The following is a 25,529-nucleotide window of genomic DNA, read 5'->3' as shown; positions in this document are numbered from 1 at the left end:
AATGCATCACAAACCTCGAGCAGCAACTTAGAGGAGAAATTCCGGCCTTGGTCTGTAAGTAGTTGTTCGAGAGCACCCTTATCCATAACATCACCATTAAAAAATGCGTTGGCAATGGAGGCAGCCAACTGGTCCGGTAGCGGCCAAGCCATCGGCCAGTGGGTAAAATATTCAACACCCACCAAGAGGAACTTATTCCCCCTAGCTGTGAGCGGAAGGGGCCTAAAATGTCGAGCGCCACCAGCTTGTTAATACGCGAGACCGAAATAGACTGCAGCGGCGGGTGGCCTTTCTGTTGCGGCGGATTCCTCTGAGCACAATCAGTGCAAGCTCGGATCCATTTGGAGACATCGGCCGTCATACCTGGCCAATAATAATCCTGCTGCAATGTAAACAGAGACTTTTGCACTCCCAGGTGTAACAACTTTTTCCCATGCAAAGCGCAGACCAAGCCGCACTGAAGAGGAACGACAATGCGGCAACGATCCAACGCGTCCTCCATCCACATCAAAAGGCCATCATGCAAAATCACCCTGCTATCCCCAGCCAAATCGGATGCCACCTGCCCGTGCTCAGACCGACGCCGCAGCTCCCCTAAGGAGAGGTCAAGGAGCTGCTCATGTATCCATACGGAGCAGGGAAGTCGCAAAACACTGTAAATCGGCGCGGTCGCGTCCAAAGGCTCAGAAGCATCAACCGCAGACATAGCCGTACTAGCCTGTGAGGGGACGGGTCCACAACGACTCGTACCAGACAGACACGAGCAACGAGGCGATTGTGGCAGCCGTGTCAAAGCATTCGCATTGCAGTGGCGAGAACCTTAACAGTAAACAATGTTGAAAGAGAATTCCTGCAGAATCTCTAGCCAACGAGAGAGCTGGCTAGCTGGCTGTTCAATTTTCAAGGAGTACTGAAGAACCGCATGATCGGTGCGGACAACAAATTCCCTGCCATAGAGGTAAGGCCTGTATTTACTAGCAAAGTAAACAATGGCCAAAAGTTCCTCCGGGTAACACAATAGCGGCGTTCTGCAGGCGAAAGGACGCGGCTACCATACGCGACCACCTTTTCCACGCCATCCTTAGTTTGAGAAAGGACAGCGCCGATGCCCGTATCGCTGGCGTCGGTGTCAAGGACAAATGGCAGTGAAAAATCGGGATATCCGAGCATGGGCCGTTAGACAGCCGTTCATGGAGGGCAGAAAACGCAGCCTCCTCCTCCGGACCCCATTTGAACCTCTGATTTTTAGCGGTCAGCGCGTGCAACGGTGCAGCGACTGTAGTGAAATTTGGCACAAACCTGCGGTAGTACGACACAAAACCTACAAAGCTGCTCACATCCCCCAAAGTCGCAGGGTTCGGCCAATCGCGGACACAGGCAGTCTTTTCAGGATCCGTGGCAATGCCCTCGGAACTAACAATGTGACCCAAGTAACGCACCGAAGTCTGTAGCAAATTACATTTAGCCGGCTTAAACTTTAAGCTAGCGTAACACATTCTATCGAAAACGGATCATAGCCGCTGCAGATGTTGTTCAAAAGTGCGACTGAAAACAATCACGTCATCTAAGTAAATGAGACAAGTGTCCCACTGTAACCCGGATAAAACGAGCTCCATCAACCGCTGGAAGGTGGCCGGAACCGAATTAAAGCCCATGGGGAAGGCGTGGAAAATGTAGTTTTGGGCTTCCATGACTTGTCCAGGGGTAGCTGCCAAAACCCCGAAGACAGATCAAGGGTGGAAAAATATTTAGCGCCGGACAGGGCGTCTAGAGAGTAGTCCATCCGTGGAAGCGGATAGGCGTCGGGTACGGAAACCTCGTTTCATTTGTGGAAATCGACGCAAAACCTGAGGCCACCATCCTTCTTTTTGACGAGCACAACCGGCGTGCCCCAAGGGCTAGTAGAAGGGGAGATAATATCGGCGGCCAGCATATTGTTGACTGCCTGTTGCACATGCTCCTTCTCCACTGGGCTCAAGCGGTGTGGGTTTTGTCGAATAGGACTGGTGTCGCCCATATCAATACGGTGTGATAACAGGGTCATACGACCCAGATCAAACTCATCCTTGCTAAACACGTCCGAATAATCACATAGCAGAGAGCACAATGTACCCCGTTGATCGGAGGACAAGGATGCATTGTACCCACACAACGTAGTAACCCATCCATCATCCATCACACGGCAAGGCTGAGCTGCTACCACCAACCGCTGCGGCTCAAGCTCGTCGTGGTCCGAAAACATAGTGGTGGCGTGAGCCAGCACCGTACCAGCGGAAACCACCACAGCGTTCGGCCCTCCATTGAGAACCTGTAGGAACAGGGCTTGCTCGGAGCGAATGATAGTCTGCGCGTCAACAAGCACCAACCCTCAGTCCACCACATTAGACAGAGTGAGGAGGACTCCCGCAGTCGAATCAATATGTCCAATTGCTTTGCGATAACGCAATGGCACAAGCATCTGAGATCCCGGAGGAATCTCCACCTTGACGTCAACGATGGCCTGGACTGCAGCGCCCGGTGTTGAATGCATCAATGGAGAGGGCAAGAAGGGCAATTTGTGACTCGAAGGCATTTCCAAGCAACCCTGATCGACCAGGATCTTAATGGGCATGCGACGAAGATAATCAGTACCCAACAAACAGGGCACAGTTAATGACCTCGAGATCAAAACAGGCCCCGATATGGCAAAATCACTGATGACGAGGGCATCCACCTGGCCAATTATTCCCATGCTGCCCTCATTAACCGCAACACAAGAATCAACAACGGCTCGTATTTGAGTTTCAGGGATAGACAACAATTGAAAAATGACATCCGAAATAATAGTAGCTGAAGCCCCCGTGTCCACCAAGATACGAACGCTGACCCCTTGTATCGAACCCGGCACCGACGAGGACTCCGCAGCCACTGCAACCACACGACGCGCCAATTTCCTCCATTGAGTGAGCGATTCAGGCCAATTCTGTGGGACCGACCCGGAATGACGGTTGCCAACAACCAAATCCCATTGTGAGCGAACAGGCACCGCAGATCGAGATGCATGAGGTTGCAAAATGTGCCGTGTGTCCGACGTGTACCGACTTGCCTGGGGGTTCAGAGGATGATACGTCGGAGGGGGCGCAGGAGCCGGAGCAGCAGACGAAGATGGGGAGCGAGGACGACTCCGGCATTCCCTCACGAAGTGACCCGGCCGACCACAGCGGTAACAAGTGATGGCTGATCTTTGAGTCCCCCGGTCGTCACGAAGATGGGGTCCTTCGGTCCCCCAGCGATGAGAAGCTACGGTCCATCTCTGATCCCACTCATAGGCCGCAGTGGCCAGATCACCAACCAAAGAATCTTCTCGAGGCGGATTATTCACAACTTTAGATGGGGACCAACCCCGGGGTTCCCCATCATGCTTAGGGTCCCCCGTCCACGCCGCCATTTGCGACCAGCGCTGCAAATTTTCGTGCACATGCAAGCACCTGGCAGCCCACCGGGATGATTGCATTTCATGGCCGCATGCAGGAAGGACAACCGCCATGTCCCTGGCCAGCGCCATCATCCGATCCATAACGAGCAAGTCGAGCGCCTCCTGCTTCACATCGGGGTAGGCAGCCACAGCCAGTGCCATCAAGGCACTACGGTAAGCCAGGGGATATTCTGAACTGTCCCGCTTACGCTGTATACATTTTCTCTGCCTGTCTGAAGGTTAACTTCCGCCATCTTGGCGTACACACCTTGTAATGTTGCCCGCTTCTCTGGAGGAATGGACCTGAAGACCGCCAGAGCGTCATCGTCCGGCACTGTCGGCAGAGCGACCAGTGCTTCCTCCTCCGACCAATGGACCGACCGGAACGCCGCTTCGAATCTCCAGGTGAAGGCGTTCCAGTCGCCGCCAGCTGCAATTAATTCTTTAACGTGGGGAAGATGACGTCCACGATCGATGACGCTGCGCGCGACAGCAGTGGTAGCAGCGGCAGCCGCCCCCTTCCCAGCACGCGGCTCGTCGGAAATGGCGGCCACCATATCCGCCTTCGCCGCACTGTCCAAAATGGCGGCGTCCAGCCGCGTGGGCGACTCCGGTCGTGTAATGGCAGATGGCCCATCTGCGTGAACAATGGCAGACGATTGCTCCTTGTGCACGATGGCGGACGCTGACTCCGCGTGTGTGATGGCGGCCGTCACCCCAGCTGAGGAGCCCATCGCAGCCGCCTCGACCTCTCGATCACCGCTTCCTGGGGGCAATGGGAGTGGACGTCCCACCACCGTGGACGTCGCTACGAGCGAGACGAGCTGGAGAAGAATGCCCCGCAGCGACTTTTCCACCTGTCGTCGGGCCCTACGGATGAAGGTGCTGCGACCGCGGTGCCCACGCCCGAAGCAGTAACTTCCTCGGCCGTGGCACTTGTAACCGGGACCACGGGTCCCGGGTTCGGCTGGTCCAGGGTCTCCATTTCATCGTCGTCTGAAAATTCCACAGGTGGGTTCTTCTTTCTGAGGTTTTTAGACACATTTCTCCCTCATGATCGCCTTGTCTTGAAAGGCCACTTCTGACACCACTGTAATGAAATATTTCCACGACGATGCTTGTTGGGCTGCTTCTTTATTCACAACGGTACAGCACAGCTTCACTTCCCCTCCCAATAATTTTACTCTCCCAACCCGTGGACGAGGCACCTCTCTCTCTCTCCGCGTTCCCACGAGGCTCACTCCACTCTCCGGCCTCGCCGCTGGCGTGCTAGAAGCGGAGGCGAGCTTCGAGGGAAGATCTGCCACGTGGCCCGTGGCAAGGAGAAGGGCAGCGCCGCCGTCCGGAACCCAGGCTTCCACACCGACCCCAAACCTTCCCCCAGATCTCCCTTATATCCCCCTTGGTGGAGCTAAGCCCCGCCTCTGGCCACACCCCCTCGGGGAACCTTCTCCACTAGACAGCCTCCTTTATGGCCTTGTCTCACCAGTCTTAGACCAGGGAACAATGCCATAAGGCATATTATTGCCAGAAAAGGTTAAAGCCTATTCTTTCTGAAAATAAATTATGTATGATAAGCTTGCATTGTCACGATAGGTTGATATACAGTGCTAATGGTGGGATTGAGTCAAAAGTGATTTTCCATGGTCTGTAAAAGCTGAGCGTTATGGTATTCATGTTCATGCATCGTTCCAGATGTGGTCGATGGTGGAGAAAGCTTTCTTCAAACAACTGTGTTGGCTTGGTTGGTTGGCTTCTCCAGTAACCTATATTCTGTTCCCAATTATCTTCATTAATAATTACCTACGTGCGAAAATAAGTCAACGGGTCTGCATATCCGTCATGTAACGGCATTAGGGAAATATCAACTGCTATTTATTCAACTGCCGTTAATTAAAGTTCAAGTTTATTATGTTTATCCAGGTGAGAACTCAAGATCACGTATGAGTGTAATTTGGAACAATTATCTAGGTTGCCTGGTTTGTTATTTGTGAATCTAGTATTTGTTTTAACCCTCCTTCATGCTGCATTGGTCATGGGAATTGTTTGACCGTACTTCACCACGCTGAGCAATGCGGGCTGGTGAAAACCTTTTTATTCTGGCGTAACTACATTATCAGCTCAGGGGGTGTGGCAATTGGTTCAGGTTGGGCCCCAATATTTGATTTATCTCGCACGGTCGCACCTCGGCTATATATCGCGGCTCCTCTTATCTAATCACATCGTTATGCTCAAGGTCTCGAACATTTAACGCTGTAGGGGCGCGCCGTCTTCGCAAATGCAGCCACAACAGCTCGGTAGCACCTCTTTAGAATATCATTGATACGTATCTAATGCAATAAATATCCCAGAAACGGAGTTTTATGTGAAAGCATTTTCATAAAATTAATTTAAACCGCGTTTTAAATAAGTTTTTTGTTATTTATACGTAAAAATATATCTCATGGTGGTTGTCAAGGGGGCCCCAACTCCTAACTTTGGCCACCAGGGGTTGTCACGGTGGCGAGATGTTAAATACCTCGCTGGTATGCAGGAGGTCGTGGGTTCGAGCCCATACCTTATTCTTCGCCTAGTGGCCCTATACACCTCAAAGTTCATCCTACAGAGTCCCATCACAAGGGATAAATACAAACAGGCAAAAAAGTGTTTGCCCGTATTGAAACGGCTAGGGCTGAACGATTAATGGATTTCAAATCGAAATTGCAATTTGAAACAATGCGATTAGCAAATCGCAATGGCTGCGATTTTTAGTGATTTGAAAAGTCTAATAACTTTATTATTGGAATTGTTTTATTATAACTGTATTTATTTAACTTAGGAGCCGGTCGTCCATAAATGACGTCACGCGATTTTGGACGATGTTTGACCACCCCCCCTCGTCACATGGCGTCACAAAAATTCAGACCCCCCTCAAATATGACATCACAAAGCTCTGCCCCCCCCCCCCAAAACCATATTTCCATTTTGAAAATAAGACATGCTTCAAATCGCTTTAAACTATTGCCATTGTAGTGCGTATTTAATCTGGCGCTGCACTCTGATGTTGTAGGAGAAAACACGTATTAAAAAGGAGGCGTTGGAAAGCTTAAATTTAGCATAAAATTCACTTGAAAATATTCAGATTATAATTATAAAATATTAAAAGTAATCTCCATACATAAAAGGCAAAGTTGTGAATGTGTGTCTGTTCAAAATGTGTAGCGTACTTCCCGAAATGCAACAAACTGGAAATTTGCCATGTGGGTACTTTCCAGACTGTACACCATGCAAAAATTACACTTTTTTTGGGGGGGGGAGCTCAATAATTCATATATATTTTGCACGGTGAGCTGTGACGTCAAATCTGTCACGTGACCCGCGCATGTGGAAGCGTTATGCATTGTAGTGGAGTGGTTGGCGCGCCGCGCTATGAACCCGGCGACCCGAGTTCGATTCCCGCTCACGGCCACCACCAGTAACGATTATTTCAGCCGCTCCTGTGCCTCCCCTAGGTCGACTCAGCCTCAACCGAGTAACTGGTGTGGTGTGTGTACATCGCTACTGGGGAGACAAAGGCGGTCGGGCGTGGTGGATCCAAGTCCCGGGCGAAGCCGGGGTAGTACAGCTAGTTATACCTATAAATAAAATACTTGAAACGTTGTAGTAGAACGAAACAAACTGGAGAGTACAATTATAGCAATCACATATTCATTCCATAGAATGAAAAGCCCTGGTAGAATTAAGATGTTTAATAACAATCATTAAACATTTTTTCAAAATGTATGCTTCTCCAATCTCCCATGGAGAAACAAAATGCTCCTTCATGGAATAAATAAAAGGTGACCTTAGTCAATTTAAATAAACAAATAGTTAATCATGAAAATTAATCAAAATTAGCGCTGTTGGGAAAATTATATATTTATTTAAAGTTGCGCATTTTGATGTGACGTCACATTTCTCAAACCCCCCCTCCTCGTCACACATCGTCACAAATGTCTGACCCCTCCCTCCCAGGTGCGTGACGTCATTTATGGAGGGCCCCTTAACAATTGTTCTGTTTGGTTCTATTTAAATTAAACATTTTAATAAATACATGTTGGAAGCAATTAATATATTTTTAAGTTCTCATCCTTGCATTAGAATATATAGAGCAGTTCATATTTTGATGGTGTCTTGTTGGTAATGCTCCATCACATGTTTTATATCTATTACACAGTGAATATTGAACTGAAGCTTGACTTAAAAAAATGTAATCGCAAATCAAATCGAAATATCTGTCAGAAAACGGCTGTACGCCATACGAACCTGAAAACTCAATTTCCCTGTACAACAATACGGGATGCCGACCGTGACGCCTGTATATTTGTAGTTTGCTTGTCTCTCTCTCTCTACCCGTGGTCGCGTGGATTTGTCGCCGGGTCCTCCGGTTTTTCTTTCCACATTTAGAATCAACATCACGCGTTCAGAGGACTTGGCGACTATAAATGTCCACATTACAAGCTTAACACTTGTGGGTAGGCCGCTTTTGAAGAAACAGCTATATAGCTCCTGTGGGCCTTACCTGCTAAAAAGTTTCATAGTTTTTCATAGTAACGCTCCTGACTAATTTTGTCCCCACTGGAAATTTGATAAATTGCAGTGCGTCCCATAACACGTGCTATGGAGAAACGGCCATTGACAACGGGACAAGTGCGCATGGACCGTGGCATCGAGCGGCGCTCTGCGGGGCAAGTGGGCGCGGCTCCCCCGGCCCCGCCCCCCCGATCGCTCTCTTTCCCCCTCGCGGATTAAAAACAGAAACAACTGGAAGCGTATCGCGCAGAGGCACTCCGGCAAAGTCACGGTCACACAGAGGAACGTAACGATTCTCAGCCAATCGTTCTTGCCCGGATCGATTTATTCTTCTCCCCCATGTTTGTCCATGCATCACATTTATCAGCGCAAATATATTAAATACATAGCGGTATAAACGTACGGCAAAATTAATATTTCTAAAAAAAATTTACGATATCGCACGGATCAATACGCGAATAGTGGGGCGTAGTAATCGATCGGGTAGGTCTGGGGATCGATCCGTTCGTAATCGCAAAAGCCGCCCGTCGGGCGGGGGGCTGTGCAGCGGGCGGGGCGACCGGGGGCTGTAGTGGAGGCGGGGCCAAGGGGGGGGAATTCCCGGCATGCCCCGCGCGGGATATATAAGGCGGGGGCGGGTGAGCCGGCGCGTCAGACGACGCGGAGTTCGCGTCGAGCGCGGGGTGGCGGAGCGTGCCGGCCGCTCGGCTCTTACATAATAAAGACACCACCACCACCACAGTAACAGAGAGGAGGGAACGCAAAGACAACCGAGACGGGACCGACAAAAAACACACACTCGGGGCCAAGGACAGGCAGGCCTCGAGGCCCTCCTCGCGACGCCATGGACGAGAGGAAGGAGGCGGCCGAGGCGGAGATCCAGGAGCACTGCCCCGAGCACTGGTTCTCCATCTGGGAGCGCGAGTGTCTGGACGACGCCGAGCAGGAGGCGCCCGAGGAGGACGACCGCCTCGCCCTGGAGAGGGAGCAGGCGGCGCAGAAGCTGTGGCTCTCGTTTCAGAACTCGGCCACGGCGGTCGCCCAGCTCTATAAAGGTGCGGAAGAAAGCCCTTCCCCCAACACCCCCCCCCCCCCGGCGAGTGACGTTCACGGGGCCTCGAGGCGGGCGGTGGCCCCGGCTCGAGTGGCGGGTCGGGCGGGCGGGCGGGCCGGGCGAGCCGGGCTCGCAAAGCAGCCGAGGGCCCAAAATGGCGATTGTGAAGAATATGGCCGATAGTGGTGGTTTGTAGTGTTGATGATGGTGCATACACTGAGCGTCGTTTTGTTGTTGAGAGGGTGAGGCCCCTAGGTGGTGAAGGTGGCGTTGATGGCGGTGGAGGTGATTATGGTGAGGTGTTGGCAGAGGCGGCAGTGGCGATGGTGGGAGCGATGGTGGTGGGGAATTACGGTGACCGTTGAAGGTGGTGGTGGTGGGAGTGATGACGCTAGCGGTGTGGGAGTGAAGACGATGGTGGTGGCAGCATTGGTGGGGTGATGTGAGTGGTGGCAGTAGTGATGGATACCGTGATAATTTCGAGTGGCTGGTTGTAGGGGTGATGTTTATAATGGCAGTAATGATGTTGATCCAGTTGGGCGTGATCATGGTTGTGATTTGACGATTGTTACTGTCGGTTATGGTTGAAGTGATGATGGTGCCGTGAGTGATTAATAGTGGAGGATGCGTAAGATCGCTGAGGGTGATTATTATGGCTGTGGTCGTGGTGGTGGTGGTGATTGTTTTGGGGCGAGTGATTGGTTTATTTGGTGACAGTGGTGTGATAGTTGAGTGATTGAGGTGTGAGTGATGACAACGCGATGTTGATGACTTAGGTGGTGGTGGTTGTCATGACGATTATTACTATAATAATTGAGGTGGTGTTATGAGTTACAATTATTATCGATAATTTGGTGTGGGTAATGGTGGTGGTGCTGATTGGCGGTGCGGTGTAATGCCGATTATGGCGCTGGTGGTATTTGTAATTGTGACTTTAATCGATTAAGTTGTTGGATGTGGTGATGTTCACAGTGATGACGATGATGTTGTTGGTGAGCATTATCATGAAGATGATGACAATGATAACCATGATGATGCTGCTGCTTCAGTTTGCTAGGATCGGGGCCTGTAGTCGCCAGCCATTGTTTATTATGCGGGGTGGGGTGATGGAGGAGTGGCCCCTTGGAGCATGGTCGCCTGGTCTCATTCGCAAGGGCAAGCACATTGGACGTGGGGGGAGGTTAGGGGGGGGTCTCTTTTTAGGGGTGCTTAGCTGCGGTTTTATAAAACGTGGCTTATTAAACGTAAATGAATGCACCACCACAACCCAGGGGTGGATGAAGACATCCTTTTTACATTCAAATATTTCCCTTGGAAGATCCGTTGATAGGGAACGTGTCGTTCGCAATGGTGTCAACTGTCGGATGCATTGGTCTGAGTACGCCTTATGGCACTGGTATTTTGTACGTATGTTGACTTTCTTTCGCACCGTACGTAGCCAAACATGCTAATCGGAGGTGCGGAGGAAGGACAACAAACTGAAATAATTGTACGAGCAATTTATTATTTTTCAAGAATGGTGGACTACATATTTATTTCTGAGTTGGTCGCAATAGTTTGACATGCTTTGCCCAAGTGAAAAGGCACTTCATGAATAAACCAATGTATAATCACGTGGGCCCAAAGAGTGACCAATGTTGAAGTAAGAAAAGGATTCCACATAGAAGAAGACGTGATGCAGGCAGTGATGAGAAGGAAACTGGTGCTGTTTGGACACGTGTGGAATGGACAACAGCAGGAAAATTAAAAGTGCTATTTGGAAAAATGGAAGAAACAGGAAAAAATTGAAGATCTCAGAGAATTTATTGACAACATGGGAGATTGGTGCCAGAAAGATGTGCACCACTTGACCATATTGGCACAAGACAGATTAGATTGATAGTGGAAACGAATGGCGAAAGGTGCAGTGGACACCTACGTGGGCTATCTCCCCATGGAGTGTGGTGGTGATGATGATAACTACGTATTTTTTATTGCTTGGAACGTATATCTGAAATTGTGGCACTTGTGTCCCCACAGACCGCGTCTGTAGTGAACACCTAAGGGCTATCTGTCCATGGAGTGTGATGATGATAACCACGTATTTTATATCGCCTTGAATGTATGTCTGAAATTGTGGTACTCGTGTCTTCACAGACCGTGTCTGCCAGCAGCAGGGAGTCTCCTTGTGGATCCCCTTCCAGAACGCTGCCTCGGCCGTCACGAACCTTTACAAAGGTGCGGGGCGCTGTGCGTGCGTGTCCTGTGTGGCACAGCGAGTGGGCTGCATTTGTTAAGTGTGCGTGTCCGGTGTGCCACGACGGGCAACATCTTCATAGGTGCTCACTAACAGCACTTGCCTAAACAGTCTGTTACAGGCTATACGGGGGATCTTTGTCTTTGTTGGGCAGCACGGGTGAGATGTCTGTGTCCTTTGTGGCAGAGTGGGCCGCACGGGTGATGTTTCTGTCATGTGTGGCACATTGAGTGGGAAGCACTTGTGACGTGTGGAGTGGTAGTGAAGTGGTTAGCGCGCTGCGCCATGAACCTGGCAACCCGAGTTCAATTCTTGCTCACGGCCAACACCAGTGCCAATTATCTGAACCGTTCCTGGGCCTTCGCTCGGTCGACTACGCTGAAAATGAGTACCTGGTGTGTGAACATCACCACCGAAGAGACAAAGGCGGCCGCGCATGGTGCTGGCCCCACACACCCCCTCGTGTGTTGTGGTGGCTTTCATCGGTGCTTGCTAACAGCACTTGCCCAAACAGTGTGTTAAGGTTATACAGGGGATCTTTGTGTGGCACAGTGGATAGCATGGGTGATGTCTGTCCTGTGTGGCACAGTGTTTGGGCAGCACAGGTGGTGAATCTGCTCATCATTATAGTCGGTTAACCCATAACAACTGCGTCTGACCTGCCAGCGAGACTCCAACAATTGACGTGTCTTCAAAGTGCACCTAGCCTGGCACAAAACGCTTTCGTAACAAACGGCGGCTTTTGTTGTCGCTTCTTGTTTGTGTCTGTCAGCCGTGCGTGAGCACTGGATCTATATTTCAGCTGTGTCTGTGTGGAGCAGTCATAGTGGTTATCGCACTGTGGTGGTACAGACCTGGCAACCCAAGTGTAATTCCCTGCCATAGCTAATATCACTGGCAAGTGATGTCTGAACATCTTTAGGGTCAACTCAGTTTGACATTGTGGAAACACTGGCAAGGTGGCAACTCAGACTCGACTTATGGCTTATGGAAAGGTTAAACTATTGAATTCTGTACAGTGAATAATTATATATATAAAAATATTGCAAAACCCCGCTACAATAATGATGCAACGCTTGTAGATTTGGTTGCCGAGTGTTGTTTGCTTTTGACAACTCCGTTTTGGTGTAAACCGTGTTTGCGTTTTTTTTTCTGTTAATAGTGTCGGTGAGCGCGTGTCTATATCTTTAGTTTATCTGCGTTTGTCCCTGCTTGTGTTAGTGTCCATCAGATGTGTCCATACACACATTCCTGTCATGCCGAGTCCTTGCGTGTGCGAGCTGTGTCACTATTGGCACGAGTACTAATAGTGATGTGGTCATCATTGCCCTGTACGCTGTGCAGTTTTTAGTTTTTTGAGCTTCGGGCGTATAAAACAGAAGTTGTTAATATTTAGGGGTCCCCAGAAACACCCCCCTCTCACCCTCCTCCCATTGTATGTAGTACACAGAAAATCCACACGTGTCATTTTCGACAACTCTCCATGCATGTATGCGTGTGCTGCTATGAATTGTTGTATGTTTGCGCAATGCCTTGCCTGGACGCAAATGTGGAAGGTTGATTGACGTCTGCCGTTTTTTTTTACAATAGATCACAATTGGTTTTTAGTAAACATTACTCACAGCTGATGTATGGTGCTCTGCAGCTTTTAGGCGGGATTTTAAACTTCTGATAAAGCTGAGGGAGGAGAGTCATTGTGGCGGTATTTGTTAACTTTGAAGTGCTTAATAATGTATTTGAGTCATTCTAACGATTTTCACTGAGAAATTGCAGTTGATGTTTAAATCCGGTTCATGTTGTCGTGGCATGTTGACAGTATGAGGTCGGGTACTGTTTACCAACTATAATTGTGTCTATTTAATTGTCTCCTGTACATTCCAACCATGGTTACTTTATGAAATCTGACCAGGCTTCTTGTGCAACTTAATCATCTCTCACTATTAGACCGCGCACAGTATCGGTACGCAGCTTGTGTTTAAAAGTATTTTGTCGACAAGTCATAAATATCACTGAGGGTCAGAGTATTACAGCACGTGTATCTTATTGTATTATGGGGATGTATTGACCACACGTTTACCTCGTATAACCATATCTTACTCGGCAGCCATGAATACAGATTGGTGTGAACAAAGGGCCTAGGTTGAGATGTCGTACCGAGTGAGGTGTTTTGAAGATGTGTGTAAGGCAGACACACAGGGGAAACTGTCTTGCCTACTGTTTTTAATGCAAGCCTGTTCGTCCATCTACACATTATGAGGGTACTTTAAACAAACATTTACACACAAAATAGGTACATAATGTTGGCACGCTACCCTGCCATACTCTAAACTACTTGTACAAATGTACGTTGAACTTTTTTTGCACCATACGCAGCCAACCGTGCTCATCGGGAAGTGCGAAATCAGAGGTACTTCAGTACTTTCAGAGCGGAGCAATTATAATGAAGTTGGCTTCCGAGAAACAAAGCGCATGCACATGATGCAACACAAGCGAGAGAGAGGCCTTGTTGATGGTGGCTGTCTCTCCAGTTAAATTTTGTTTGGTTTTTGTTTTTGAACGCTATTGCATCTTCATCATCGTCGTCGTCATCAATGCACCCTGTACCTTGAGATGAATGGGTTAAATATGGAATGAGTTAACCTTAACCAAGAAGTAATAAGACTAGTTGTAGTTCAGCGATCATGCTGCAGCTGCTTTGGCTATTCTTTCCTTAGCAGTTGGTTGTACGGACAGCGTGAACATTGTATGCCCGCTGTCTGCATTGTAAAAAGTAACACTGTATGCAATTGAAGGTATTTAGCCATTCCACGCATCATGTGTTTGTGTATATTTATAATCAGGATATTTATAGCGGAGGAATCCAATGAGCTCTACCTCTTTTTCACAGATATCCAGTCAAGGCAGGTTAAAGATTATATAAGAAAGTTGTATTACTGCTTTAGCCTATCATGCCCCTGGGTTCAAAATATTTTATCCTGTTTTGTGACAAGTACTTAGTGGGAGTACGATGGGTCGATGGTTACTTGCCATAGGAATGTGGAATAACCACAACTTGCTTGGGACTGCTGATGGAGATTTGAACTGCCCAAATGCTTGTTTGAGCATTGCAAGCGCTACGACTTTTAGCGCATTAAGTACGTACGTTGAACTGTATGTACGTTGAACCTCTTTCGCACCGTACCGTGCTAATCGGAGTTGCGAAGGAAGGACAACAAACTAAACACAAAAAGCAGTTTGAAAGAACACATGACATGATCCCAGATACTTTACTTTTCTCGCACTAACATATCTAGCTGTTTAGCATTTACAGTTATTGTCTTATTAAAACAGTTACTCGGGAAAAATATCACCAAAAGTACGATTTTCAGTTGCCTACAGAGATTGGTAGCGTTATCGATTGCGCCATTGTGGTAAGATGTTAACTACCTTGCCTGGTATGCAGGACGTCATGGGTTCGATCCCGACCCTGACGCCTGCATATTTGGAGTTTGCATGTTCTCTCCTCGTGGTCGCCTGGATTTGTTTTTGTGGGTCCTCCGGGTTTTCCCTGCACGTTTAGAATCATGCGTTTTAGAGTATTTGGCTGCTAGAAATGTCCACATCATAAGCCAGTTAATTAGGCCATTATTTGTAGTCATGTCACCTCTGAAAAAGAGCTACACAGCTCGGTAAAAAAAACACGTTGTTTTGTTTAATAGTTAAAATGCATTTCATTTAATAGTAAAACAATGCTTCAAAAATGTGGGCAAGTGTTGCTTACATAGTGTTTGGCTGCACAACTCGTCACGTTTTCATTGCCATCGGGTTGTAGTGTAGGCATGGACGAGCATGCTTTCCAAGCGCTTCGTTGCGAGCCCACTGGAAACCTAATGCCAGGGACATTTCAGAACACACTGTTCTACAGAAGCCTGGATATTGACAGTGGGGTCCCGTTCTGTGTGTGTGTGTGGTTGCAAAAAAAAACGCACACCACTTAACACGGGAAGGGTAACGGTCGACGAGTCATTTGATGCTACGATTATGTACTTTGTTGAAATGTCTACACGACATGTACCGGGATTTTTATCTCTTAATTTTTTTCTTTTTCAACGGTAATGAAACAATTTGAATGTCACCAGGTAAGGCCCTCTGAGCTATATCGTTCTTTTTAGAAGCGACCTGGCCACAAGTGATAGCTCAACGAAGTGGCTTATCACGTGGAAATTTATAGTTGACAAATTCTGTAAAAACTTGTGATGTTGTTCCTAAAAGTGGAGAGAAAAACCGGAAGACCTGGAGAAAAATCCACACAACCACGGAGGACAGTGCAAACTTCAAATATATACAGACATCGTCAGGGTCGGGATCGAACCCATGACCTTCTGCATACCAGGCGAGGGAGTCAACATAGCGCCACCGCAGCATCTTGTTCCTCAACCCAATTACATTTAAATCTAAGGCTCTTTCCACTAATGTCTCAATTGAATGAGGCAGTTGCTTAAGCATATTTCTCTAATATATAGTACCTATTTTCCTGGTTTGTTTTAAACAAGGAACTCCATAGCAAGCTGCGTGTCTCCATATTTTATCGTTAACTCATTTGCACCTGTAAAATGGGAATCACAATTTGAATGCTGCATGTTAGGATTCTGGTAACCTTCATTCAGTCTTCTGTAGTTCACGGCATTCCTCAGAAGTTGGGGTATCTATACATCTCGTGGTATTTGCTCGTATGCATAAACAATTAAAATTATCTAAATATATAGTAGAGTGCATCATTATTTACTTGGTAAAGTTTTGTGAACAGCTTTAAGTTACCGTCTTCTCCCGAGCATCAGAAATGTTGACGCACCCCAAACACGTGGCTCGTTTAAAAAAAATTGTCTTGTAATGGGGAGATTATGGTAGTGGTGATTCTGACAGTGCTGCTTTAAAATGAGAGAAGTCTTTTGGAAGGGGATTCCTGAACAACCATATTAGAACTAGTCTTGCTGAAGGAATAAATGTAGTCCCCAGATTATAAGGCGTATCTCCAAACTTAAATAAAAAGTTTTTATCGTTACAAAACGTGAGCCCGGTACAATACATCGATAAACATCCAAATGACCTTGTCGATTATGCAAATGCAGTACTGGTGGTGTTCTAATAATTTTATGTTAATTCTATGACCAGCACAAGGACGTGTGGGAATGTGACGAGGACTGAATTAGATTACCAAAATGGGACACAAATACAGTGCGGGCAAAAGTACAGCTACAGCGCGTGACGGGGCACAAACACAAGGCGGGGGGGGGGGGGGGGGGTCTGTTGTATATTAAGACTATTTAAAAGATAACGGTTCACACTACAGAAAATAATCGATCCACTCGATGAAAGGAACCAGTCGAGTACAGAAGTAGGGGACGGTGCAGCCCTGTCATTACTTGTTCAATGGAGCTCCAGACTGCCCCCCTCTAGGCGTTACACAGGGGTACCACGGTGGCTAGGGGATATGTTAACGCCCTCGCTCGGCGTGGAGGAGGTTGTGGGTTCTATCCAGACCCTGACGACGCCTGCATATTTGGAATTAGCATGTCTCTTCACGTGGTCACGTGGATTTTTCTCCATCTCCTGTTTCCCCGCCACATTTAGAAACATATGTTTAGAGTATTTGGCTGCTATTAACTTCCACATGATAAGCCACTTTGTTGAGCTATCATTTGCGGCCAGGTCTCTTCTGCAAAAGAGCTGTATAGCTCAGTGGGCCTTACCTGGTAAAAATAAATTGTTTAGTTTTGCATTGGACTGTACAAAACAAATTCACCAGCACACAGATGTACACAAAAGACAACATCAAAACAACACAAGATGTTACAGACAGAACAATCCAGAGGCGTTGGTGGGCACACTAAGGCGGTCCTTCCACACAAGACGTTGGGAAAGAGACATGGGACTACCGTAGCCTGATGTTTTTGTTGGTCAAAATAATGTTTTTCTTGAAACCAAATTCAAGGGAAATTAGTTTATTTTGTATTATTCATCGATATGAGTGAGGGATGGAAGAACAACTCTATGATTCGAGCATTAAATTGCCACTCCTTAGTGGAGTGAATCAAACCACCAACTAAAATAATTCTGGCCTCAAACTCTACGATATCCTTTTATGATTAACCGTGTGTGTAGTCGACTCTTTGTGTATGCAGATCCTTTGTTGTCAAGTCCTGGATTGACAACCACCATGCATAGCGGGTGTGCTGTAGGCTTAGAGGGCTGTGTGGCAGCAGAAGGTAGTGCAGCAAAGTCGGTTGCGCTTTATTTCTTTGCCCCCATATGCTCCGGACCCTCACACCGCCGCAGTGTGTGGTGGAGTCTCTCCCCCTCGTCCAGCAATGGATCGACATAGGTGCTTTTCAGGGGTCCCGTGGTGGCGAGATGATGTCAACTCCCTCGCCTGGTTTCCAGGAGGTCGTGGTTCTATCCAAACCCTGATGCCTGTATATTTGGAGTTTGCGTGTTCTCACCGTGGTCGCGTGAATTTTTCTCCGGGTTTTTAGGTTTTTCTCCCCACATTTAGAATCTACGTGTTTAGAGTATTTGGCTGCAATATAGTGAGGGAAAAAAGTATTTGATCCCCTGCTGATTTTGTACGTTTGCCCACTGACGAAGAAATGATCAGTCTATAATTTTAATGGTAGGTTTATTTGAACAGTGAGAGACAGAATAACAACAAAAATCCAGAAAAACGCATATCAAAATTGTTATAAATTGATTTGCATTTTAATGAGGGAAATAAGTATTTGACCCCTCTGCAAAACATGACTTAGTACTTGGTGGCAAAACCCTTGTTGGCAATCACAGAGGTCAGACGTTTCTTGTAGTTGGCCACCAGGTTTGCACACATCTCAGGAGGGATTTTGTCCCACTCCTCTTTGCAGATCTTCTCCAAGTCATTAAGGTTTCGAGGCTGACGTTTGGCAACTCGAACTGTCAGCTCCCTCTAGATTATCTATGGGATTAAGGTCTGGAGACTGGCTAGGCCACTCCAGCACCTTAATGTGCTTCTTCTTGAGCCACTCCTTTGTTGCCTTAGCCGTGTGTTTTGGGTCATTGTCATGCTGGAATACCCATCTACGACCCATTTTCAATGCCCTGGCTGAGGGAAGGAGGTTCTCACCCAAGATTTGACAGTACATGCCCCCGTCCATCGTCTCTTTGATGCGGTGAAGTTGTCCTGTCCCCTTAGCAGAAAAACACCCCCAAAGCATAATGTTTCCACCTCCATGTTTGACGGTGGGGATGGAGTTCTTGGGGTCATAGGCAGCATTCCTCCTCCTCCTCCAAACACGGCGAGTTGAGTTGATGCCAAAGAGCTCCATTTTGGCCTCATCTGACCACAACACTTTCACCCAGTTGTCCTCTGAATCATTCAGATGTTCATTGGCAAACTTCAGACGGGCACGTATGTGCTTTCTTGAGCAGGGGGACCTTGCGGGCGCTGCAGGATTTTAGTCCTTCACGGCGTAGTGTGTTACCAACTGTTTTCTTAGTGACTATGGTCCCAGCTGCCTTGAGATCATTGACAAGATCCTCCTGTGTAGTTCTGGGCTGATTCCTCACCGTTCTCATGATCATTGCAATTCCACGAGGTGAGATCTTGCATGGAGCCCCAGGCCGAGAGAGATTGACAGTTCTTTTGTGTTTCTTCCATTTGCGAATAATCGCACCAACTGTTGTCACCTTCTCACCAAGCTGCTTGGCGATGGTCTTGTAGCCCATTACAGCCTTGTGAGGTGTACAGTCTTGTCCCTGACATCTTTGGAGAGCTCTTTGGTCTTGGCAATGGTGGAGAGTTTGGAATCTGATTGATTGCTTCTGTGAACAGGTGTCTTTTATACAGGTAACAAGCTGAGATTAGGAGCACTCCCTTTAAGAGTGTGCTCCTAATCTCAGCTCGTTACCTGTATAAAAGACACCTGGGAGCCAGAAATCTTTCTGATTGAGAGGGGGTCCAATACTTATTTCCCTCATTAAGATGCAAATCAATTTATACAATTTTAGACATGCGTTTTTCTGGATTTTGTTGTTATTCTGTCTCTCACTGTTCAAATAAAACTACCATTAAAATTATAGACTGCTCATTTCTTTGTCAGTGGGCAAACGTACAAAATCAGCAGGGGATCAAATACTTTTTTCCCCTCCCTGTACATTTCCACGTGATAAGCCACTTCGTTGAGCTATCATTTGTGGCTGGGTCGCTTCTGAAAAAGCTATAGAGCTCAGTGGGCATTACCTGGTAAAATACCTACTATCATCACCCAGGAATTGCCTTTGCTCATGACGTCACTTCACATCGACCAGCCCCCCTCATTAATAACCATGAACAGGTTACGTCCTCTACACGAACCCCCCCTCATTAATAATCATGAGCATGTGACGTCACTCCACATAGAGAACCCTCCTCCCTCACTGATAATCATGTAGTTTGTGACGTAAATCCACATCGACCAGCCCCCCCTCATTAATAATCATTAACAGGTAACGTCCTCCAAATGGATCCCCCCCCCATTCATAATAATTAGCGGCTGACGTCACTCCACATGGGGGGCGAGGCGCCTTCTCCCCCCTCCTTGGTGTTAACTTACAACCCTCACTACAAAGGCAGAACACTCACATCACGTGCTCTCCGTAACGCTATGGAGACATCAAAGTAAAAAGGACGTCATGATGAACGAGGGATTATAACCTTAAATAGAAATAGGTCTGTCACCACAGCCTTACAAATTGCACACAAATGGATGCCATGAATATCACGTCGCGGTCTGCTTTTCGCTTGCAAGTTTCAGATTTACTGCAATACACCCGTCCTTGGACGGGTAAAGGCTTTTAAAAATATATTTAGCTTTAACAGAGTTGCACAAAGGTGAATGTTAACTGTCGTAGCAAGCCCAAATTAAAAACACGTTCGCGGGAACGCCATTTAACGTTTTGCTATTTATGAACATGGCCTCCATTATTTTCTATGCACTCGTGCCAGTGTGGAGCCAGAGCCAGACATCCATCGCGGGGCAAAAGATTCATCAGCCTCGCGAGAACCATTTCCAAACGACATCCTGTTGAGCAGTTAATTTGCTAAATGTTACCCAAGTAGCCCATCCTTTCAAGGGCAGATACAAATCTTGAGGGTGTCAGATCTGGGCTGTCTGATGGATGAGGCAGCCACAGTCCATCTAGACTAGGCCTTGGCCTCCGATGTCTTCTAAGACTTGTGCGTGTGTATGGGGTTGGCGAAGATGGGTGGACAGTGGGAGGTAGGGGGAGGGTAGTTAAGATATCACATGCCACTGATGTTAACCATGGACAGGAGTTGAACTCAGGGTGGAGGTGATCTTAGCCCAAAAGACGGAAGATCCCCCCGTATTGTAAAGCAGCACCCTGAACCACAGCCTCACTGCTGCACCCCACTTTTGCGTGTTTCTATATAATGACCAAATTCTATTGCAATATTGGAAGTCGCTGCTACCTCGCGGAGATGTTCAGATTGTCCTGTGGTGGGTAGGTGCAACGCAGTGTGTGCAGGTGAGCATGATGCCATACTCATTGCCCTCATGATCTGTTGTATGTATATCAGTGGGTTCTGTAGTGCTTTCTCTCCTTTGTGGCGATGTTTACACACTACACCGGGAATCATTTGAGCCAACCTAGGGGAGGCCCAGTGAGCAGCAATCGAACTCTGGTCTCCCCTGGATTCATAGCGCAGCGGGCTAACCGCTACACTGTCCACTCACCCCCTCGTGTTCCGTGTCAGCCTTAATAGGTGCTACTCTCTAACAACACTTGTCCAACAGTCTGTTAAGGCTATACGAGGGATCTTCTGCCTTTTTTTGCACTGTGCACATGTAAAATATATATAAGCATTACTTCCCGTGTCAGAGAGCTGGATTTGGGGTGCATTTATAATCCCATGGTTGTTGGTGAATATTTGAGATGCAAGGCCGCCCCCATTATCTTTCTCAGGGTTCATTGTTCATTTTGTGAGGTATCCTAACTGGCTCATAACTGCAGGCAAATGAAAACAAAGTCAACAGACGCTCTGCATGCGTGATGTAATTTGTTCCTGCTCGCTGGTTACTCTTGGAAACCGCATTGTTTACGACCAACGAGTTTAGAAAGGTATTTTATATCGTTCGAGGTTACCATATGGATGTATATTTAATCGTTATTTTATATTGGTAGATTCCTATATGATTACTCACCAAAATGACTAGTGTATGATATAATTTCACACATTTATAAATCACCTCGCATACCCCCTGGGATCATTGCCACGTGTACCCCCAGGAGTCCACGTGCCCCCGGGTGAGAACCGCTGGAGTATTGAATGCACAGATCCCCACAATACTTGCTCAGAGACCAGTAAGTAAATCCCTCTGCTCCTATATCTACTATACATCGATTTATATTGATTCTTCAGCACACAATAATCATTCTAATGTCCAATGTCAATTAACTACAGGAAGTGTTAGAATACAGTATTCCCTTGTTATTTACGAACTTGCCATCTGCGATTTTGGCTGGCCGCGAATCGCCTATGCAGCTAGACGACTACTGCATCGAGAGAGATGAGAGAGAGGGAAATAAAGTGATGAGATAATGTACTATGTATGTATGTGGTAAGATAAAGTGGTGAGATAATTTAAATGTAGTTAAAAGCTTGTTTGTCTTTATTAAAGTAATTAATACAAATATAGTTTTTTGTGATACCAACGATGCCCCTGGTAATGCCAATCCAGAACGTCAGTATGTTGCAATGTACGATGTCAGGGGGGATGTGGAATAAAATATTTAAAAAAAATAACAGATATGTTTTAGTAAGCAAATATCATTATCCGCGAAATTTGCTATTCACGAGCATCTTCAGAATGTATCCCTCGCGAATAATGAGGGAACACTGTAAACTTCATAAAGAAGGTCACGAAGTTGGGCCCACGGTAATTGAGCAAAGCAAAGTTGACATGCAGCAAATTCACTTTGCAATTGGAGATAACCATCAGAGGGATGGAAGAGGGAAACCCTGCCGATTATGCACGTAGGAAAGTTGGTCTGTTGGACCGAGATGGAGATGATGGGTGTGTGTGGATTGAGGTGAGGATGGCGAGGAAGTTCGTGTAGCATGGATCATACTCTGTACGATTATTGCAACTTGCGCCTCTACGGGATGCCTGACAAAAGTTGCAGCGTGTACTTAACTCGTTGGCACGTGTCATGATGGGTACTGCAAGATCCGACCATGTCTGTACGGTGCTCACAGAGCTGCATTGTTTTCCGGTTGCTGAACGAATTAATTATAAGGTCCCACTCAATTGCACACAAAGTGCTTGCAACATATGAACCTTATGGCACTACCCCGGGGTACCATAGTACCCCGGCTCTCGCACAATGTCCGTGATGCAGTCATTTTTAGTCTGTTGATGGCCAGCGATGCGGCAATCGACTCGTCTCGACGAGCTGCACACGATGCACGATGGTACGTACGAGCGGTCAGGGTTTCAGCGCAATCGTCCTCGCTGAGTTTCCACATGGCGGAGTAGTACTTATTTTGTATTGATTGGTACCCCAGTCGCGGAGTTAAGTACACCCCTGAAAGAAAAAGTGTCCCAGAAATAAAATATTTAATTGCCCCGGCCATTTTGTATGATTTGTTACCCTGGGGTACCGCCATAAGGATCATATGAACCATGATACCTTGCTCATCTCGTCAAGGAGCATAAACCATCACGCAGACTCCGGTCATCCTCGGAGAGTGGCTTTTGCTTAACCATCGAACTAAGACGGTCACTGCATCGCGCTCTTTCAGATACGCTTCTGCGGCTGTCTGGAGCACTCTTCCGATATTAGAAAGCCATTGGAGCTATGCATTTTAAGTCTAAATTGAGAATTCATTTCTTTAGAATTGCTTTTTTTGTTTAGTTGGTTGTATTTCCCCCGTACCACCGATTAGCACGGCGGTCTACGTATGATGCGAAAGAAGTTCAACCTGCAACCGTATATGTGTATATATATATATACCGACGGTTGCAATGAATGCCATTTGATTCGTTCTGTACTTATTTAACGGTGGTGGTCGTTTGGCTGGTCTGGAAGGCAGCTCAAGTTTAATTTAACTGAATTTATTTCACAAGCAACATTATTTTGTCGATTATAAATATACTTTAGAATAAATGACGCTTGCTCTGCACATGTGTGGCTCGTACAAAATTATTACATTTTTCCATTAAGAGATGCTTCTCCGATGTTTTTTAGTGGGTTTCAAATGTACTGTTTACAAAATTTGGTGCAGCATAACGAAGATGTAAACATTCCAAAAAACATAGTAATTTAACTAGATCGGACGGTTTTACTGAATCCGTATTTACGCAAGCCATTTGTTGTGAATCGGATATTTAATTTACCAATATGCATCATGCAGTGATCATGATACTTTGTGATTGAATACATTGACTGTAATATTTTGCCTCGAGTTTACTTTTACGTAATGTTTAGGAACATTGAGTGTGTAATGGTTAAGCGAGTGACCTTTGAACCATTCCTGGGCATCCTACCCCCCACCTTCGTCAGTTTTCGCGACCAATATCCCGCCACTCCCTGACACAGTAAGGTTCATCACGTGAACAAAATATGCCAGTTAGTTACTAGTTCAGCACACCGATGTGTTGGAGAGTAAACCCACAACATTTACAGTTCATGTACTGTGACGTTTTGCCGGTAATTATAACCAGCCTCATCAGGCGACGGATAGAATTATATTCTTCTTCGCCAACCTGCACTGATGATGCGCGCGGTCAAGTATGGTCAAACAACCCCAACGGCTGATATTGAATCGGGAGGCTGTTATCCAGCAGTGCATTGACATAGGGCAATCGTTATATAATTTTGTGCATTTAAACCGTATGGCGGTACCCCGGGGTACCATAGTACCCCGCCTCTATCACTGTCCGTGATGTCGTAATTTTTAGTCTGTTGATGGTCGACGATGCGGCAATCGACTCGTCTGGACGAGCTGTACGCGATGCACTATTCAAAGTTGAATTTTTTGTTAACGGAGTTTTTTATGCTGATGTTTGGCGTTTCGACATCGTGGAGGAGCACTGATTTCGGATTGATTGGTACCCCAGTCGCGGAGTTAAGTACATCCCTGGAAAAATAGTGTCCCAGAAATAAAATATTTAATTGCCTCGGCCATTTTGTGTTATTTGGTACCCCGGGGTACCGCCATGAGGATCATTTGTTGTTTTATTAGAGGTGGCTGCTTTTTGTGTTTTGTCCTTCCCCGCACCTCCGATGAGCATGGTTGGCTACGTACGGTGTGAAAGAATTTCAACATGTATACATACGTACGTGTTTGTTCCCTAATGTTTAGTAGGTGTCAGTAGGAACCCTTAGGATAATGGAGGTTCATTGCTTGAGGCTCGCAGTGTGTGTGGCTCGGATGTGACTTTTGGGTGGCTGATGGCCTACTTTTTAAATCCTTTATATTAAGTTCGCTTGCTTGCTTGCGTGCTTGCTTGCTTACGACCGTGCAAATCTTTCGGTCGTTTTTTAACCCACTTCCCGTGATCCAATCGAGCTGACAGTTTCCACACAGACTCGTTGTGCTAGACAATTAATGTTCGTGAAAAAAAAATTCCAAAAATTTTACACTTTTTAGGCAAAAATAAATGTATTTTACATATTCAAATAGGACCCATTCATGGCTTTGGCTGAACGTCACAGTATAAGAGCCCAGAGCGTAACCCCTCCACAGGCCGTGGCGGAGTAGCGCAGTCGGTAGCGCCCTCGCTTCCCATGCCAAAGGTCGCGGGATCGATCCCCGCGTCCTCCACAGGCGAATATATTTTTAGATCCTTTATATTAAGTTCGCTTGCTTGCTTAGGACCGTGCAAATCTTTCGCTCGTTTTTTAACCCACTTCCCGTAATCCGATCGAGCTGACATTTTCCACACAGACTCGTGTGTGACAAATAATTTTCGTGAAAAAAAATTCCAAAATTTTACACTGTTTAGGGAAAACAAATTAAATATTTAATTACCAATTGCTTAATGGTGGCAGACAATCATCTGACCCATAGGTGGCAGCCATCTCAAGCCAGAGGACGAGAAGACTCTAGCCGCCACGCATATAAAGGATTTATAGTGAAAAACTTTGTTTTTACGGGTTTACTTGTTGCTATGCCTAAGAGCTAATTTGGGCGCCACGGTCGCGAGATGTTAACTCCCTCG

At 46.8% G+C, this 25,529-nt stretch overlaps 1 protein-coding gene across 2 annotated transcripts in view; it reads left to right on the top strand.

Moving 5' to 3' along the window:
• Positions 1 to 8,648: 8,648 nt before the first annotated feature.
• LOC133353660 (HUWE1-associated protein modifying stress responses-like) overlaps positions 8,649 to 25,529 on the top strand; it is a 30,270-nt gene continuing 13,389 nt past the window's right edge. For both annotated transcript variants that reach the window (XM_061570082.1, XM_061570081.1), the window contains exons 1-2: positions 8,649 to 9,060; positions 11,196 to 11,276. In XM_061570082.1, coding sequence (XP_061426066.1) covers positions 8,850 to 9,060; positions 11,196 to 11,276 — 292 coding nt within the window. In that variant the 5' untranslated portion in view covers positions 8,649 to 8,849. The remainder of the gene's footprint in view (positions 9,061 to 11,195; positions 11,277 to 25,529) is intronic.

Source organism: Lethenteron reissneri, chromosome 44, assembly GCF_015708825.2.
Source record: "Lethenteron reissneri isolate LAM-NWPU_2019-01 chromosome 44, ASM1570882v1, whole genome shotgun sequence".
Taxonomy (NCBI): domain Eukaryota; kingdom Metazoa; phylum Chordata; class Hyperoartia; order Petromyzontiformes; family Petromyzontidae; genus Lethenteron; species Lethenteron reissneri.
Note: the sequence above shows the minus strand (reverse complement) of the source record. Positions and strands in the feature narration are given on the sequence as shown.